The sequence below is a fragment of the Alternaria postmessia genome (assembly GCF_024291825.1).
Source record: "Alternaria postmessia strain BMP 2775 chromosome Unknown scaffold_48, whole genome shotgun sequence".
NCBI classification, from domain to species: domain Eukaryota; kingdom Fungi; phylum Ascomycota; class Dothideomycetes; order Pleosporales; family Pleosporaceae; genus Alternaria; species Alternaria postmessia.
Genome location: NW_026260121.1, coordinates 41,063 through 57,578, shown reverse-complemented (window position 1 = coordinate 57,578; position 16,516 = coordinate 41,063). Strand labels below are relative to the sequence as shown.

Below are 16,516 nucleotides of genomic sequence, written 5' to 3'. Positions count from 1 at the left end.
AAAGAAACTGTGGAATTCCTATCGTACTGCACGTAAGGCTTGCCCTTGGAGGAGGGCAACATGAGAGGTCATGGCAAAACATGGTTTCAAAGACTATGTATAATAGAGACATGGGAATGGGAGCACAAAAGACTGGACTAAAACAGCATGAAACGGACGTATGAACCAGAACGAGACACCGAAAATCTTCCAGAAGCTAGTACCAAAAGCGAGTAAAGTCAGCACATTGATGTTTCTGGAAGATAGAATAGTAGTATGTGTGGTGTCATCAAACGAGGGAAACTACCTTCGTCCCCCTCATAATCATGCAGTGGTATCTAACAGAGCCCAAAGACATTCATTTTCAGTTACCAGTCAAGTTCACATCGCGAACCAGAATATCCTCGTCCTTCCGATATGGGATACCTGCCTTCTGCCTCGCCATATCGTTGATCCACTGACCATTAGGCGCGACATGCTCACCCTTGGAGAGCTCATCCGCCAGATAAAGCCATGCCAGCGCGTTACCCACAGTACTGACTTCATCGCTAACGTGGTTGCTCGCGTACTCTGACATAGTTGAGTGGAGTTCCGAGTCGGTGAACAGATCGTACAAGTGCTTCGCAACAGCGTCGTGATCACCAGGCTTAACTAGGAAGCCAGATTTTCCATCTTGAACTTGCAGAGGGATACCACCAGCGAGAGTTGCGATTATAGGAGTACCTTTGTGGAGCGCTTCGCTGACCTTGACTTCGAAGCCTTCACGAGTGGAGAGCTGAAGGGCGATGTGGGCACAGGACATGAGTGCGTTAAGCATTTGGTCTGATGGGCCGATGCGCATGATGATGACATCGTCCTTGAACTCATTGTAGTCTCCGTTGAGAGCAGTCTCGGTTTCCTTGAAGATTCTGGTAGCATCGGGATCATCAACGGCACCATGTCCAGCTATCACGAGCTGCGGAATATCTGCAAGAGGCGTGTCTTTCATGTAATTCTTGCGTAAACTGGCGTATGACGCGAGAACATCTGGTATGCCCTTCGCCGGATCGAAGCGAGCGATCTGAACAATGTACTTGCGGTCCGGATGAGCCAGTTGACGCATGCCGGCCGCAAAGCACTGAACCTTGAGCTCATGAAGGTAGTACTGCTCATCCCATGGGTGCATGTGCTTATTCAGGCCGTCTAGCCAATCTGTAGTCGCAGGCAAGTAACCAACTTTTTCAGGTGTGACTGTCTTGGGTACAAAAGCTCGAACAGGGTGGCTAACAAAGACGTCACAGTCTTTGACGTGGTTCCAAATCCAATTCCACACCTCGGATGTAGGGGTCCCTTCCTGATCAGCCAGGTCAGCTCGAACCTGAATATGACTGCGGAAGATGACCGGACGGCTAGAAGACTGATTTAGCACACAGAAGAAATGACAAAGGTTTGGCAGCAAATTAGGCATACTGACCTGGAATCTTTCTCCTTGGCAATCTTGACAAGACTCGGCATTTGAGGATCATCAACAATAATCACATCGGCGCCGCCCTTCTCACGAGCCGAAAGAGGGCCACCAAATTCAACCCAGTGACACTTCTCAGCCTCCTCAACTACCCAAGCATCGAGCGCGGCGATCTTGTCGTCGGTAAGACGCTCACCGGTCGTTGCGACACCTTGGAGGATGTTGTGATTGTCCTTGGTAATCCTGAAGATATCCGTCTTTCCGTATGGAACGTACCATCTGCAGTCTATGCCAAGAAGACTCAGATATCTCATCAGAGCATGTCTCATAAGAGCAACACCTCCACCCTGTGCTGTGCTGTTGAAAAATGCGATCTTGGTCCTTCTATGCTTTAGCGAGTTGGCGTAGTGCATAGTTGCAGCCCCTGTAGTATCTGCTCTAGCAGTAGAGTCGTAGCTTTCGCGCTCGACTATGTGCACTCGACTGTCAAGATCAACCAAGACCTGGCGGCGATGGCCCATCTGAACAGGTAATTCGCCCTTTACGTTGAATTGCTTTACTGTCTTCCTGGCCATATGCTCGGCTTCCTGATCAAGAGGGATTGATATCTCGTCTTTGTCCTTCGCATCGGCAGGGAAGATGAATGGTATGATGTCTAGTTCGGTCCACAGGCGTACAGCAAGATGGGGGCTTAGGCTAGCGAGATGGGTCGTCAGAGTAGCACCCATAGGCTTGGACAGATTCTTCTCCCGATAATTGCTAAGGAATTCGATGAAGGCTTTGGCTAGAGCTTCAGAAACGTCCCCAACAGACATTGGTGTGGAGACTCCTGATCCAACGCGGGATGATTCGTTCGATGAGTTGCCGTCACCTACAGTCCTAGGCGGCTCTAAGGATTGGCTTTCGCAGTTGATGGTGTAGGTTCCATCATGCAAAGCGATGCAATAACGCAAGTCTCCATCGTCCGATTGAGCGACAGCAAGGCCTGCATAGAGAGGCTGCCAAATCCACATGTTAGCAGAAAATCTTGAGGATGTAAATTTAGTGGTACTGACCTCGACAGCAGCCGCAAGAGTTCCCTTTTGTTCCTTGAGTTTGTGGAGTGCATCAGATGATTTGAATGAGGTGATGCTGAGCTGACGTCGCTCGTAAGTCGACGACTGACGTCGGTGCATATGTGTGGGCCGCTGCTCGGTAGTATCGTCACGTTGGAGCGACATGGTGAACACTAGTGTTGGAGTTGGTTCTGTAAGAAAATGAAGTCGAAAGTCTGATGTAGCGATTAGTCGATTGATAACAAGTAGCAAATAATAGCAATCTTCGATGATAGCGAAGAATGTTCTGTACTGGAACAAAACCACGGGCGAGTGCAGCGCTTTTATGGTGAGTCTGGGCAGTAGCCTGTGACTGCCACGGACATTGAAGCGGCCACGGCGATTGCGAGCATGCTAAGTGCAGCATGAATATCACACCAGGAAGCAGTGGCGATTGCTGGTAGCCAGTAGACCACAGGCCGGTACGGGCCGTGGGATCACGCATTGAAGAGGATACGCAACGTCGGCTGTTGGAAAACGGTGAATGGAAAGATGTAGATCACAGGGTGCATTCACCGTGGCGACCAGCAGGCAAAAAGATAGACACAGGAGGATGGGGTGACGCGACGATAGCCCTTACTGCGGGCCGAGATCTGGTGAGGTGAGCATTCCGAGATGGCTTCCAAGCCTACGCGACGACGCTAGGCACTTTCACGTGTGACTACGAATAGGAAAGAGCGACAATTACACGCTTGTCAGCTCGTCACGGCACAACGGCGAAGACGACCATGTTGCGGGATTTGCTGCGTTGGTCTCGATGCAGTGGAAGAGTGCGTCCTTTGACATGAACGAGTTTTCCGTGGCTGTCTTGGGCGAATCAGCCGGCAGCACGGGACGCTCGAGGGGCCGCGTGCCATGGATTTGCCTAGGTGCGATTCAGCCGCCAAACGCGTCGTGTAACCATCGTGATTACACGTGAACTAGCACCGCAGATGGAGTGGAAACGGGAGACAGCGTTGTTCAATGTGAAGGGTGGTGATACGGATATAAGGTCTCATGCAACGTAGAAAGCAAGGACTAGCTCCGGGCTCCAACAATTTGCATAATCTGGGCCGCCATGACACATTGGACTATATATGCACAGTCGATCTTCCAAAGACGCTTGGGATTGCAGCATATGGGCAACTGGCTAGAACATATCGTGGGGGTGGCAAGTTGCTGTGGAACGACGTCGTTTGAGTCGACATACAACTGGGGTGCTGATGTAAGGCAAGAAAGCCCATTGTGCCAAAACAGGACAAACACGTGTGATATGCAACTTGGCCAAATGCCCTCTAGCGTGGCGGGAACGGCAGCGTTAGTGCCAGCAAGGGTCCGTCATGATGGGGTGGAGCGGAGCGCCCGACACGAATGGGAGAGGAGATGCAGGCGAGGCCTTGGGACGAGAGGGTGCGGATGCGGGGAGGGAGAGTACCACGGGCGCATGTCCCAATAGCGCCAGTGGTGCGAGATGTTGTCGTGGCTGAAGACCAGCTCGGCGCAAACTCCAGATGCTGATGTTTCCCGCCTGCCGGATTTGAAACGCTGCTTCCTCCGTGCAAGCCAAGCAAAAGCACCAACCACAGACCCACCCATCTTGCGCTCAAACCTCAGCGATCTCACAGCCACCACACCAACTGCACTCGTCTGCATCCCTATCTGGCTTCATTCACCATCCATCCATCCGATACCCGTCGCGCCCACCAAAGGGCCGGCCCCGTCAACGTGCACCAGTTTAGATAGCTCGTCTTAGCTGTGCGACAACAGCCTTGCGACCACCAGGCATCCACACGACCCCGTCGCATACCGCGCCCTGCTGTTCGCGTCTGAATAGCGCACGACGCGAAGCACATCGACAGCTCATCCTCGCATCATCCTCCACGGGCGCGCGTCAACTGCCAGCATGAACCACTACCCTCCTCGTGTCATGGGAGGCCCCCAAGGCAACGAGCCAGCCCAACGCCTCAATCAGCTGCTCGACAACATCAAGACCGAGTTTGAAACCGAGTCGCAGCGTAGCATCGATGCCGAAGGCCAAAGTGAGTCTCCTCCATGCTATTCAGCCGCGCATTGAGGCAGCCGCATTTCGACGCGGAACCATCTCCGGAGCAAACTTTCTGCGCATGTCCTTGATTGCATCTTATTGCGAAAAGCTCGATATCTTCCCATGAACAGCTGCTGACTGCTTCTCCCAGTTTCCCGCCACATTCAGGAGATTGAGTTGATCCGCGGCAAGGTCTACTCGCTCGAACAATCACACAACCAGATGAAAGCAAAGTGAGCCCATCTTTACTCACCGCTCAGGAACACTGCTGCAGTACCTTGGATGCTGACTTGCACTGTAGATACGAGGAGCGCATCACCCAGCTCGAGCGCGAACTTGAAGCTCGCGGCGGCCCCAGTCAGAGCTCGCAGCACCACGGCCCCTCGCAGCCTCAGCCACCTCAGATTGGCCATGGACCTAGTAACCTGTTCGGCGGCATAATGGCAGGCAGTGCTGCCCAAGGTGGCCCGGGACTGGCACCTCCCCCACAGGAGCCGCCCCAGGGCCATGGCATGCCGCCGCAACTGGGAGGTCCCCAAGGCCCGCCCGGACTCAACCCTGCTCCTGGCCCACCACAGCACTTTGGCGGCTACCAGCAGGGTCCATCTGTAAATGGTGAGTTTCAATAAGTCCCTACAATCAACTTCGTCTTGGCTAATACGTCGCAGGTTATGGTCAGCCTCCACAGCCCACTGCCTCCCCTGGTGCTAAGCGTCCAGGTCCTGCTCGCGGTCCTCCCAACGGTCCTCCCAACCCCGCGACTCCTCAGCAGAACAACCCTGCTCCGTATCCCGGATCGCCTCAAGTCCCGCGACCAACTCCTCCCCCCAACCATCATCAGCAGCCGAATGCTTTGATGGCGCCCAACCACATTCCTCTCAGCCAGAGCAACGTCTTGGCTGACCTAGATATCGAGCAGTTGCCAGAGAACCTGAAGAAGGAGGGCAGCGATTGGTTTGCTGTCTTCAACCCTCGCTCCAGGCGCGTGCTTGATGTCGACTTGATCCATAACTTGCCACATCAGAGCGTGGTTTGCTGTGTACGCTTCAGTTTGGATGGTAGGTGGGTTGCGACTGGTTGCAACCGCTCGGCCCAGATTTTCGATGTCGAGACTGGTAACCCTGTCGCGCATCTTCAGGACGGAAGCCTTCCCGAGGATGGCGATTTGTACATCAGGAGTGTTTGCTTCAGTCCTAACGGGCAATACCTCGCAACCGGTGCTGAGGACAAGGTCATCAGGGTAAGTCATCTCGACACGTAACAAATTCGAAAACAGCTAACGCCTAGCTAGGTTTGGGACATCGCTAGCCGCACCATTAAGCACCAATTCACTGGACACGAGCAGGACATCTACTCGCTGGACTTTGCCAGGAACGGCAAGATCATTGCATCTGGTAGTGGTGATAGGAGTGTCCGTCTTTGGGATCTTGAGTCCAACATGCAAGTCTCCAACTTCTCCATTGAGGACGGTGTCACCACTGTGGCGATCTCTCCAGACAACCTCTACGTTGCAGCCGGATCGCTCGACAAGAGCGTTCGCGTCTGGGACATTCAGACTGGACAGCTTGTTGTACGCCTCGAAGGCGAGCACGGCCACAAGGACAGTGTCTATAGTGTGGCTTTCGCTCCTTCCGGAAACCGTCTTGTCAGTGGCAGTCTGGACAAGACAATCAAGATGTGGGAGTTGTCAACCAACAACCGCTTTGTCCCAGGCGGGCACCAGCCGAGCGGCAAGTGCATCCGCACTTTTGAGGGTCACAAGGACTTTGTGCTCAGTGTTGCGCTTACCCCACATGGTGACTGGGTACTGAGTGGTTCCAAAGACCGTGGTGTCCAGTTCTGGGACCCTCACACTGGTGTCGCGCAACTCATGTTGCAAGGACACAAGAACTCAGGTACGTTTGAGATAGCTTCAAGGCTTGCACAAGTCGCTAACAAAGTTCCTTCAGTCATCTCTGTAGCCCCTAGCCCCACAGGAGGCGTTTTCGCTACCGGCAGTGGTGACATGCGTGCGCGTATCTGGAGATTCGACAGATATCCCGGACCTTAGGCCAGTCATGGTTCTGAAGTCAGTCACGATACGTCAGGGTCATGGGAAGATTCTGAGGACGAGCAACTTCTGTGCAAGATAGAGTCCATTGATAGCCCATAGGGAGACGACTGGGCGGTTGGGGAAAACAGGCAAAGGAGCACGAGGACAATTGCGTTGTTTTCTTATTCTTTCGTGTTGGTTTGATGAAATCAGGCCTCTATTAGGTATTACTTTGATTCCCAATTTCCTTTACTATAGTGAATGCCGTTGGTGTCATGATTCGATACTGCTGCTTGAGTGTAAAATGTTGTACTATGTGATTCCAATTTCAGCTTTACATCTTTGGAGTGCCCGCCCTGTCAGATTGAAATACGCATCGGATTGAATTTGCAGTCTACATGTAATGGAATATACGAGTCTGAGAGATGAAATAGCGGTGACCGCTTTTCATCATGACTCATGCCATACTACGCTATGCACCAGGCGAACAAAGTCGCTAGCCAGTATTTCCAAAGACGAGTCAAACGCCATGAATGCTTCTTTCCCATCCGTCTACTAGTACAATCAAACATTACTCGGACCTGGGCCTTTGCCTTGGTCGAGCAGCAGATGCGGCTTGAGGAAGCCGTCGTCAATCTGCTTGAAAGCGTTCGCGGGATCGTGACTGATCTCGTTGAACAGCTGCTTCACTGCGCCTGTGGCAGTTGCGACCCTACTCGAGCCCTCTGCAGCACCGACCGGCCTTATGCCTGACGTCGGGTATGGAGATGGGTCGCTCAGTAATGGTGACGGACCGCGGTTGGGCGAGCGTCGTGCGCTAGGTGGAAGGTCAAGATCGATGTCATCCTCGTCAGCCGAACCACTATCAGCGGGGCTGAGTAGGTTTTGGTCTGCGCCGTCTTTGGCACGTGGATGGCTCGAATTACGTCGCATAGCGCCGTTAGGTCGTGTTGGTGGGCTGCTCCGACTAGCTGATCCACTTGAGTAGGTAGCGTCTGGCCCGTTGACATTATTGAGTGAAAAGCCATTTTGGTTCAGGCGTGGAGTGTTTCCATAAGCTTGGCCCTGTTTGCGTGTGTAAGTGCCGCCATTAACGACCTCGATATCGAACTCGTCATCACTGTCAATCTCTTCAACTACACCAGTGCGGATGCCCAGGATTTCTAGCATACGCGCAGTGGTGCCTCCAAAGATGATAACAGTCAAGACGACTACAACGAGAACTGTGGCTCGCAGAGTATCGCCGTTGTTACCTGTGAGCCCTGCGGCAAGTGCAACACCTACAGCACCACGTAGACCTGCCCAATAGATCATAACCTGGTGGGAATAAGGAATCTCCTCTACGAGCTCGTCACCACGACGGCGCTGGCGATATCTTGTGACGGAGTTGATAAGCCTTGAAAGTGGAAATACTGCACACCAACGAGCGGCGCAAATGCCAAAGACGGTGATGAGAATAAAAAGTGGCTTGTAGTCCAGCTTGTCGTCAGTGAACAGAGACAAGCCCAGATAAATGAAGATGAAGTTCTCCGAGATCTGCGAGGTAACCTGAAAGACGAACTTGGTGGTTAATTGTGTTCGTCTTGACATATTGTGGTAGGCATAATGCTTCAAGCAGATTCCACAAAACAGAAGAGAAACGATGCCTGTAGAATGGTTAGCTGATGGCCGTACTGACTGGAGGGTAATACTGACCAGACATGTGGATGGCGTTGGACAGAAAGTAAGTCAAGTACGCGGTAAGGATGATGAGACAACTCTCAGTCTTGGGGAATCGCCTAACATAGGTGAATTTGAGCATCAGAGATACGCCAATGCCGACCATGACACCAATAAACAGACTTCCGAAGAAGACGCCCATAAAGATACCTATGGCTTCAAAGAGGCTACCGATGCCGAGGTGTTCGGCGCCGTCTTTGTATTTCTGGGCTGTCTCAAAGACGACGATGGCGATGGCATCGTTGAGAATAGACTCGCCGAAGATCAGAGTATATAGCTTTGGTTCTACCTTGTAAGTGTCGAAGATGGCGAGAATGGTTACGGGGTCGGTGGCCGAAAGCGTGGCGCCAACGGACATGGCCTCAACAAAGTTGATTTTGAAGCCATCGAGAGGTATTCTAGTCCACAGGAACAGAATGACGCCGAGGACTACGGCGGAGATGAAGGAGCCAGCGAAGGCAAAGGTGAGGATAGTTCCAATGTGTCGGAAAAAATTCCCTTGATGCAGTTCGTAGCCAGCTGAGAGGATAATGGGAGGCAGCAGTAAGTTGAAGAACATCTGATAGTCGAAACTGACGACATCTCGCACGGAACTGACTGCTGTCAGGCGCAGCAGCAGGCCAACGACCATTCCTGAAGGGCGTTAGCGAGGATCATAGCGCGATCACATTACGAGATGGACTAGGCGACATGGCAGGGTGGATATGTGCAGATTACCCCACAATTAGTCGGGTGATGGGCTTCAGGCTGCAAGTGATCGGATTTTGTGGCCTTGCCCATGCGCACTACGCCGAGCTTGTCTCAACGGATGCCAAGCTTGCGGAAAGGCCCAAGCAGGCGTCGAGGGTGGTGTGGGCACAAAATAACGTACCGGCAAAAATGGAGAGGACCGTCTCATGGACCGCCTGGATCTTGCGCGTGTGTAGGATGTAGCTGGTGAAGAGGGCTATTATGAGGAGGATGATCAGAATGGACAGGGCCCATGATGTGAATATCTCCTTCTGGCCCGCCTCTGGCTCGTCTGTTGGGGCGCATTAGAGATGGGATCGCCGAGTGTATGGTGGAGCGGGGAACTGACCGTCCGGGTCTGCGTCGGATGCATCGCGCTCTGCGACCAACAGTCAGTACGTGGACGGGGGGCATTTCTGGAAGCTTCGAGAGCGCATACTGAGTAGCTGGCCGACTGCCCACCACCCCATTACTGACGCCATGGTGGACTCAAGGCCGGGCTGTCATCAACAGCGGGATTGTGTGCGGTGTCGCTGGACGTGTGCGCGGGGCGAGCTGCGTGTCTGTCGAGGGTACGGGTGGCTGTTTGGTGGTGGTGGAGGATAGGATGCTGGGATGCCACCTGGGCTGCCTGGATGGGACGGAGCAACCTGAGGCAACGTTGCGCAACGAGTCGTCGGTCGGGGTGCTCCGGTCACGGCGACGGACTGGCAGCGTGGGATGCAGCGACGGCAGGGCGGTGCGATGCGATGCGATGCGAGGCTGGCGACGACGTGCCAACGGTATTCACTTGTCGGAGCTCCTGATAGACGCGTCGCTGCCTTTCCACCCCGTCCAGCTGTCTCCATGTCTCGGCATGGCGTTCCAGCGAGCGCCAATCAGCTTGCGGTCTAGCGCCATGGACAAGGGTCCTGAACCGCTGATGCGACGACGTCATCGCACGCACACTGGCTAAGACGCCTGCATGACATCTACCTAGAATCACCTGCAAGACCTGCTAGACCCTTCACCAAGCCTCTCCGAGGACGGCTGGCAGACGCATGACCTACACCGCCTCTTGCTAAATCGTGACTCCCCGGCCGTTGTTATACCTGCCGTCGTCTCGCCCCCTCCATCCTGCCTTTGAAGTAGTAGCACCCCCCCGATTGTGAACTCTGGTCGAGATTCGAGATCGATCGCCGCCCCAAGCACCAGCCGTTCCACTAGCGGCTCTTTCACGGTCAAAGAGCATGGATTAAGTCCCGCCGCGCCACTTGACTTTTGTTGGTAGCCCTGCCTCTCACCACATCTCTCCACCTCTGCATCTCACAGTTACCCACCGTTGCTCCTGCCAATCACAGTCTCGCCGGCCCTTACAGCGAGCCCGTAAGCCACCAGGGCTGAACCACGTCGCACCCGCAGCCCACAGCAAGCACCACGCCCGTCGCGACTGCCACCTGTGCCAGCATGTCGTCTTCACGGCCTGACGGCGGGGACTCGCCCTCGTCGTCACCTCTTTCCTCTCCTCCCTCTAAACTCGACACTTCAACTCGCCCGCGGCCACGACCCAAGCTCGTTTCTTTTGGCCGCGACTCGCTCATGGGCGGACGGCCAGACACTGAGGGCCACACCCACGTAGAATTCATCCACGAGAACTCGCCCACCATTATCCCCCAGAGAATGTCTTCCGAAGTCGATCCGCTCCTTAAGGAGGCCTTGTCGCCTGACGACGACGACGACGACTGGTTGGGCGAACAACAGGTCGAGGAGACCAAGAGCAGTTGGTTCCTGTTCTTGCTCACCTTTGGTGGCCTGGGCCTGCAAATAGGATGGTCTGTAGAGACCTCCAATGGATCCGTAAGTGCTTTTTCTGGAAGCGAATCTTCTCGAGGACGACATGGACCCTGCATGTAGATCCGGCCCATGAGGACCCTTGGGCGTACTGTCACTGAGGTTGTGTGAGCCATGCATGCATGATCCGTCGGACCACCGCAGCTTGTTTTCATGTGCGAAATATGCTAACCATGTATACAGCCGTACCTACTCTCACTCGGTTTGAGCAAGTCGATGCTTGCCCTCGTGTGGATTGCCGGCCCGCTCTCCGGTGTGCTCGTGCAACCCTATGTCGGTCTCAAGAGTGACAACTGCCGTCTGCGCTGGGGAAAGCGGAGGCCTTTCATCATCGGCGGTGCCGCTGCAACCATCGTGTCTCTCATGGTCCTCGCTTGGGCAAGGGAAATCATCGGTGGCTTTCTAGGCCTCTTCGGTGCTGACCCAGAGTCAAATGGTGTCAAGACATGCATCATGCTGTTCGCCGTCTTGTTCGTATACGTGCTGGATTTCGCTATCAACGTCATCCAAGCCGGTGTACGAGCATACATCGTCGATGTAGCACCCACTCATCAACAAGAGTCTGCCAATGCATGGCTCATGCGCTCCGCTGGTATTGGCAATATTTTGGGCTACCTGGCAGGTTATATCAACCTACCAGACTACCTTCCCTGGCTCGGTGGCACACAGTTCAAGGTCCTGTGCGCTATCGCCTCCTTTGTCATGATCCTCACGGTCGGCATCAGTTGCTCAACCTGCTCGGAACGCGATCCTCAATTCGACACTGCACCAGCTGAGCAGAAGGAAGGTGTCATCGCTTTCTTCAAGGGTCTCGCGCGCTCAGTCAAGAAACTGCCTCCCCAGATCAAGAAGGTCTGCGCCGTTCAATTCTTCGCTTGGATTGGATGGTTCCCGTTCCTCTTCTACATTACCACCTACGTCGGCGAGATTTATGCCGATCCCTACTTTGAGGAGAACCCCCATCTACCGGACGCTAAAATTGATGAGATTCTGGAGAATGGTACGAGAATTGGCACCAGAGCCCTGCTGATTTTTGCCATCACCACATTCTTCGCCTCCGTCTTCCTGCCATTCGTCATTCCCCCAACATTCCAAGCCCCAGAACCCGACCGTCCGATAACACCGGCAACGCCTATGACACCGACGACACCACACTCTATGGGTGGCTCCGGCTACTTTGCCCTGGGGCCCGCCCCCAAGAGGGACTCGAACACAATCATGGACAAAATATCTAGGTCCATGGAGATGTTGCAGGTTAAGTCGCTTACCCTTCGTCGATCTTGGTTCATATCGCACATCCTCTTCACTGTACTTATGGCCCTTACCTTCTTCGTTCGTAGCACGTGGGGAGCGACTGTCCTTGTCGGTGCTATTGGCATTCCTTGGTGTGTCACCAACTGGGCGCCGTTTGCCATCATTTCTTCCGAGATCTCCAAGAGAGATGCCATCCGCCGTGGTATCATCAAGCCTCGTGACCGCGAATCACAGCTCATCGCCGAGGGCGAGGATGACGGTTCAGGCGCCGATTCTGCCGGTGTCGTTCTGGGAATTCACAACGTCGCCATCGCAGCACCGCAGGTCATCGCCACACTTGTGAGCGCCATTATGTTCAAGCTTCTACAAAAGCCCAGAGGGACAGCAGGCGATACAAGTGTGGCATGGGTGCTGCGCTTTGGTGGTGTCTGTGCCCTAGTTGCTGCATGGTTGACATTGCAGGTCAACGAAGAAAAGGAGGAAGAGGAGGAGGAAGAACCTTTCAGGAGGAGGCGGATGTCTTAGGACGACTCCGACGATCAGTCTGTTTCACGCCTAAGACAGGATCTGGAGCTGTCGCTAAGCCGACAGAACTCGTCAACCGAAGGAACATTGAGTTCACAAGACGATGGCATTGATGTTAGAATCGAGATCAATTAACATGAACGGACAGCACACGCTACACTACATGAAGAGCCTCGCGGCTTGACTCTAGCGTTATACAGGACCGGCTTGGATTGTGATGCATCTTGAGGCGAAACCAAGGCGTTTTTTTTTGGCATCTGAGCGAGCGAGCGAGCATAGCTTTGTTTCGTGAGCGCACACGCGGAGTTTTGGGACGTACATATGGGTTGGCAAAGGGAAAAATCAACTTGGCGCACTCCTTTAGGTAAACCTCATCTTGCTAGGTAAACACTGGCATATTTAGAGAGCGGTGGAATGATATCACGTTAACTCTGACACCACGCTACCAAGACCTGACTATAACAGAATGTTAGACCGGCTTGTTTTTGCTTCACAGACTGACATTCAAAGATAAAAAGGACGGTGCTGATCAAACAGGAGTTCGATTTAGTTTTTTGGGACTATGCTAATATATAGACAGTTGAAGCGAAGTTCTCAAATGATAGTTTTGCTTTGCGAGTTTTCCTTCCACTGAATGATCGATCTATATACAACATGGCTTACCCTCGATAGGCATCAACTCTTTCCTCCTTTATGCCATGGGTTCTGTCAATGAGATCTTAGAAAAGCCACGATTTTACAAAGCCGGTTTAGCGTTCTTGACGAGCATCTCAAAGTATGCCTGGTTCCACTGACCCGCCTCGGGACTCGGCTTGAAGCTGTCTGACTTGCCGCAGAAAGAATCGTACCTAGTCGCTGAGCTGTCACTAGTACCGTCACTTTCGCCACCAGGCTTGACCCACACGAACGAATCGACAAGGCTGGATCCCGTGTTGCTTGTGGGACGAACACCAAATCCAGCACCGTTGACGTTGCACCAATTGCCCCACTCCTCGCGCAGACCGGTAACACCGTTGCGGCCTGTGTCGACGATGGCTTGACCTGGCATGCCTGCGGATTTGAGCTCAGGGGAGAAGAGCTCGATGTACTTCTTCTCGTTCTGTGCTTTGTTCCATTGGGCGTCGGTGGCCTTGGAGAACTCTCCTGGGGAAAGGTCCCAGGCGTTCCAGCCGGCGACGTTGGTGGCGACACCGCGGACGGACTTGGGGCTACCGGCGTTCTTGTAGACGGTGGCGAGTTCCTTGGCTCCGGGCTCTGTGGAACGTTGTTAGTAATGAGTTGGCCATTGGGAGGTGATGGGAGCATGCTTACTCAGGTTGTCGTTCCAGCCGAGCCAGCCTCCGTGACCAGCATCGATATACATGGCGATGTTTGGCATGTTGAGTTGCTTCAAGGCATATGCGACGCCCTCACGGTAGCCAGAGGCAGAGTCCTTGCAGGTCTGGAGGTTGGAGTTGGTGACCAGGTTGGGCAGGGAATCTGGCTCGATGACGAGAGCGATGGCAGTGTTGGGGTACTTCTTGAAGATGGCAACGATGGCTAACATGTCATCAGTACGAGTCGCGTTCGGTGGAACAGAGAGACTTACGGTCAATGTACTCCGTCTTGTAGATGTCGATCTCGCCTACGGCAAGTTCACCGTTGGAGGCCTTGGCTGCGCAATCACGACCGGGCAGATCGTAGATGACGAGCGCAGCAATCTCGCCGCAAGGAACGTCTTTGATGCCGTCCTCAACTACGGAGATCTTGTCACGGGTGTCACTAAACATTCGTTAGTTTGATATCATGCAAAGAAAGAGCTGACAAACTCACATCCATAGGAAAGTTCCAACATCAGCGACCTTCAGAGCAGCAGATGCCAAGGCAGTGTCAGTCATCTGAGCAGCCGCAGATACAACCTCGGAGGAGTAGAACTTGTTGGCGTAGATCGAACGGGATGCAAAGGGGTTTCCGGACAGGGTGACGGGAGTGGCACATGCTGCAGCCTGACGAGCAGTGATAGGACCATTCTCAGTAGGAGAAGGAAGCGCAAAAGCGCCGGTGATGACCGAAGCCACAGCGAAAGAAAAGAGACCCTTCATGTTGACGTCTTGAAGTGATTGCTTGGGTACCTGGATGTGTCGATGCTGGAAGTCTTGGGGGATATCGAGAGCTTCTTATATCGCCCTTGGGTGGTATGCTGCTAGTAGCGTGCCAACTCAGCACTGGAATACCTGTTCATCAGGAAGTAGGCCCGTGGAACGCGGAGGTTAGTCTTTGGCTTGGGTCTGTGCGATCGGCGCTTGAGATATGAGGCTTAGATGAAGGATTATCAGCAGTAGCATGGTACTATAGTAAACTTCCAGTCAAGTGATATTAGTCAAGTGGGAGGCGAGAGCGAACATCCTCGAACGGCTTCGATCTATGTATTAGAAACTTTCATGAAGCTGGCTTTGCGCTGATAAGGCATTGTCATCTCGCAATACGCCATCACTGAGGTTGTATCTTGAGCGACTCCTTCGGTACTTAATCCGGCGTCTTCAACGAGAACATTCTTTACTCGTTGCCTGTCATCGCCTTTGTTACGTTTCCGGTTGCTTGGGTCAAATCCACAGGGTAAATAGATGAACGTTTACATGACACACCATAGGGTCGCGGGGGTGGCCATTCATCGGGTCTCTTACCCCGCGATCTTCGCGCTTGACTTCCGGTCCTGCTACGGGTGATCATAATTGGCGGTTAGAGCTCGCGAACATGTCATCTGTTTATGAATTGTGATCATATCCTATGGCCGCTTCTCAGGTGTTGCAGTTTCCACAGGTGAGAACTCAGAGGGAGATGATATCGGACCGAACAATGCATCTGCGAGCTATTTGATCCCTCAAGAGGTATATTGACTGCATCGTGCGATTGGTACGGGCGGAGTTCCTCATTACTACAGCTGTGACTGACACGATTGGAGTGAAAAGGACGCGAATCAGCGCGTCCAATATAGTTGCATCAGCTGTTGATTAGACATCAGAGGCCTATGGTATAATACAAGCAGGTACGCGAAGGCGACCCGGAAAACTGTGGCAGAAGACCTTCTCGAATGATTAGAATGAACACATGACAGTCGAGATTGATGAGGGTCAAACTTGGAGGCTCCTTAATCTTGCATTTATCCTGATACACTCCGAATCAAATGTTGGGGCGAACGAGGGACCTGGTCAGCATTATAGCCAAGTCTCGTTACCGATTCAATATGCCTGAACAAAAGTCGTGTGATACAGGATGAGCGCCTATGGTAAGATTCTAGAAAGCGGGGACCGAGAGAGCTTCCGGACACGAGCGGCTGCCTGGTTAGAATAGATGAGAATACGGTAGGATGCCGCAATATGGAGAGCCGCACGAAGGCGCATTGTACCGCTGTGTAAGAGGCTTTTCGTGTCAACAGCACCACGTATTTTCCCCGATCTCTTGTCGCACTGGATGAATGCCAGCACACAATCCCATGAGAGGACCGCGCATGACACCTAGCGCTACCCGCGGTATGGTGAAGTATTCAAATTCGGTCAGCTGAGAAGTCGTGGGAAGGCATCGTATCACTGCAGTCTATGTTCGAACTCGACGGCACGCTTCTCGGTACATCACTTCCACTACCATGGACGGGCGTGTGTGAAAAAAGAACATCCGAAACATCGAAGGCAGCGAAAGATTTGGAAATGCTGCAGGGCGGTAGCAGTAGCACTCGAAGGGTAAAATGTGAGTGGTTGAGGAAAGTGAGGTGGTTTATATTCGTGGATGCCGGAGTGGTCGGATAATTAGAGTTAAGATACGCTAAAAGCGTGCCTATTCCAATTTCGTCGTAGTGCCAATATGAAGCTCTGCGCCATTGCCTCGCAAGCCTCGCGCTTGAGGAGAATTTC

At 53.1% G+C, this 16,516-nt stretch overlaps 5 protein-coding genes across 5 annotated transcripts; 2 read left to right on the top strand and 3 right to left on the bottom strand.

The window, feature by feature from the left end:
• Positions 1 to 343: 343 nt before the first annotated feature.
• Positions 344 to 2,643, bottom strand: J4E82_007270 (uncharacterized protein; the record flags this gene model as incomplete). The annotated part of the gene is made up of 3 exons (XM_051733516.1): positions 344 to 1,367; positions 1,433 to 2,421; positions 2,479 to 2,643. 3 exons carry the CDS (start codon positions 2,641 to 2,643, stop codon positions 344 to 346), a joined length of 2,178 nt encoding a protein of 725 aa, XP_051586699.1.
• Positions 2,644 to 4,399: 1,756 nt separating this feature from the next.
• J4E82_007269 (uncharacterized protein) lies at positions 4,400 to 6,590 on the top strand (the record flags this gene model as incomplete). The annotated part of the gene is made up of 6 exons (XM_051733515.1): positions 4,400 to 4,535; positions 4,692 to 4,773; positions 4,842 to 5,155; positions 5,209 to 5,780; positions 5,832 to 6,435; positions 6,490 to 6,590. The coding sequence occupies 6 exons, from the start codon at positions 4,400 to 4,402 to the stop codon at positions 6,588 to 6,590; spliced, it is 1,809 nt and encodes a 602-aa protein (XP_051586698.1).
• Positions 6,591 to 7,136: 546 nt separating this feature from the next.
• On the bottom strand, positions 7,137 to 9,502 carry J4E82_007268 (uncharacterized protein; the record flags this gene model as incomplete). The annotated part of the gene is made up of 5 exons (XM_051733514.1): positions 7,137 to 8,218; positions 8,268 to 8,924; positions 9,163 to 9,312; positions 9,370 to 9,399; positions 9,460 to 9,502. The coding sequence occupies 5 exons, from the start codon at positions 9,500 to 9,502 to the stop codon at positions 7,137 to 7,139; spliced, it is 1,962 nt and encodes a 653-aa protein (XP_051586697.1).
• Positions 9,503 to 10,466: 964 nt separating this feature from the next.
• J4E82_007267 (uncharacterized protein) lies at positions 10,467 to 12,629 on the top strand (the record flags this gene model as incomplete). Its single annotated transcript, XM_051733513.1, has 2 exons — positions 10,467 to 10,856; positions 11,034 to 12,629. 2 exons carry the CDS (start codon positions 10,467 to 10,469, stop codon positions 12,627 to 12,629), a joined length of 1,986 nt encoding a protein of 661 aa, XP_051586696.1.
• A 736-nt stretch (positions 12,630 to 13,365) lies between these two features.
• On the bottom strand, positions 13,366 to 14,710 carry CEL6C (1,4-beta-D-glucan cellobiohydrolase cel6c; the record flags this gene model as incomplete). The annotated part of the gene is made up of 4 exons (XM_051733512.1): positions 13,366 to 13,883; positions 13,941 to 14,168; positions 14,218 to 14,390; positions 14,442 to 14,710. The coding sequence occupies 4 exons, from the start codon at positions 14,708 to 14,710 to the stop codon at positions 13,366 to 13,368; spliced, it is 1,188 nt and encodes a 395-aa protein (XP_051586695.1).
• Positions 14,711 to 16,516: the final 1,806 nt, after the last annotated feature.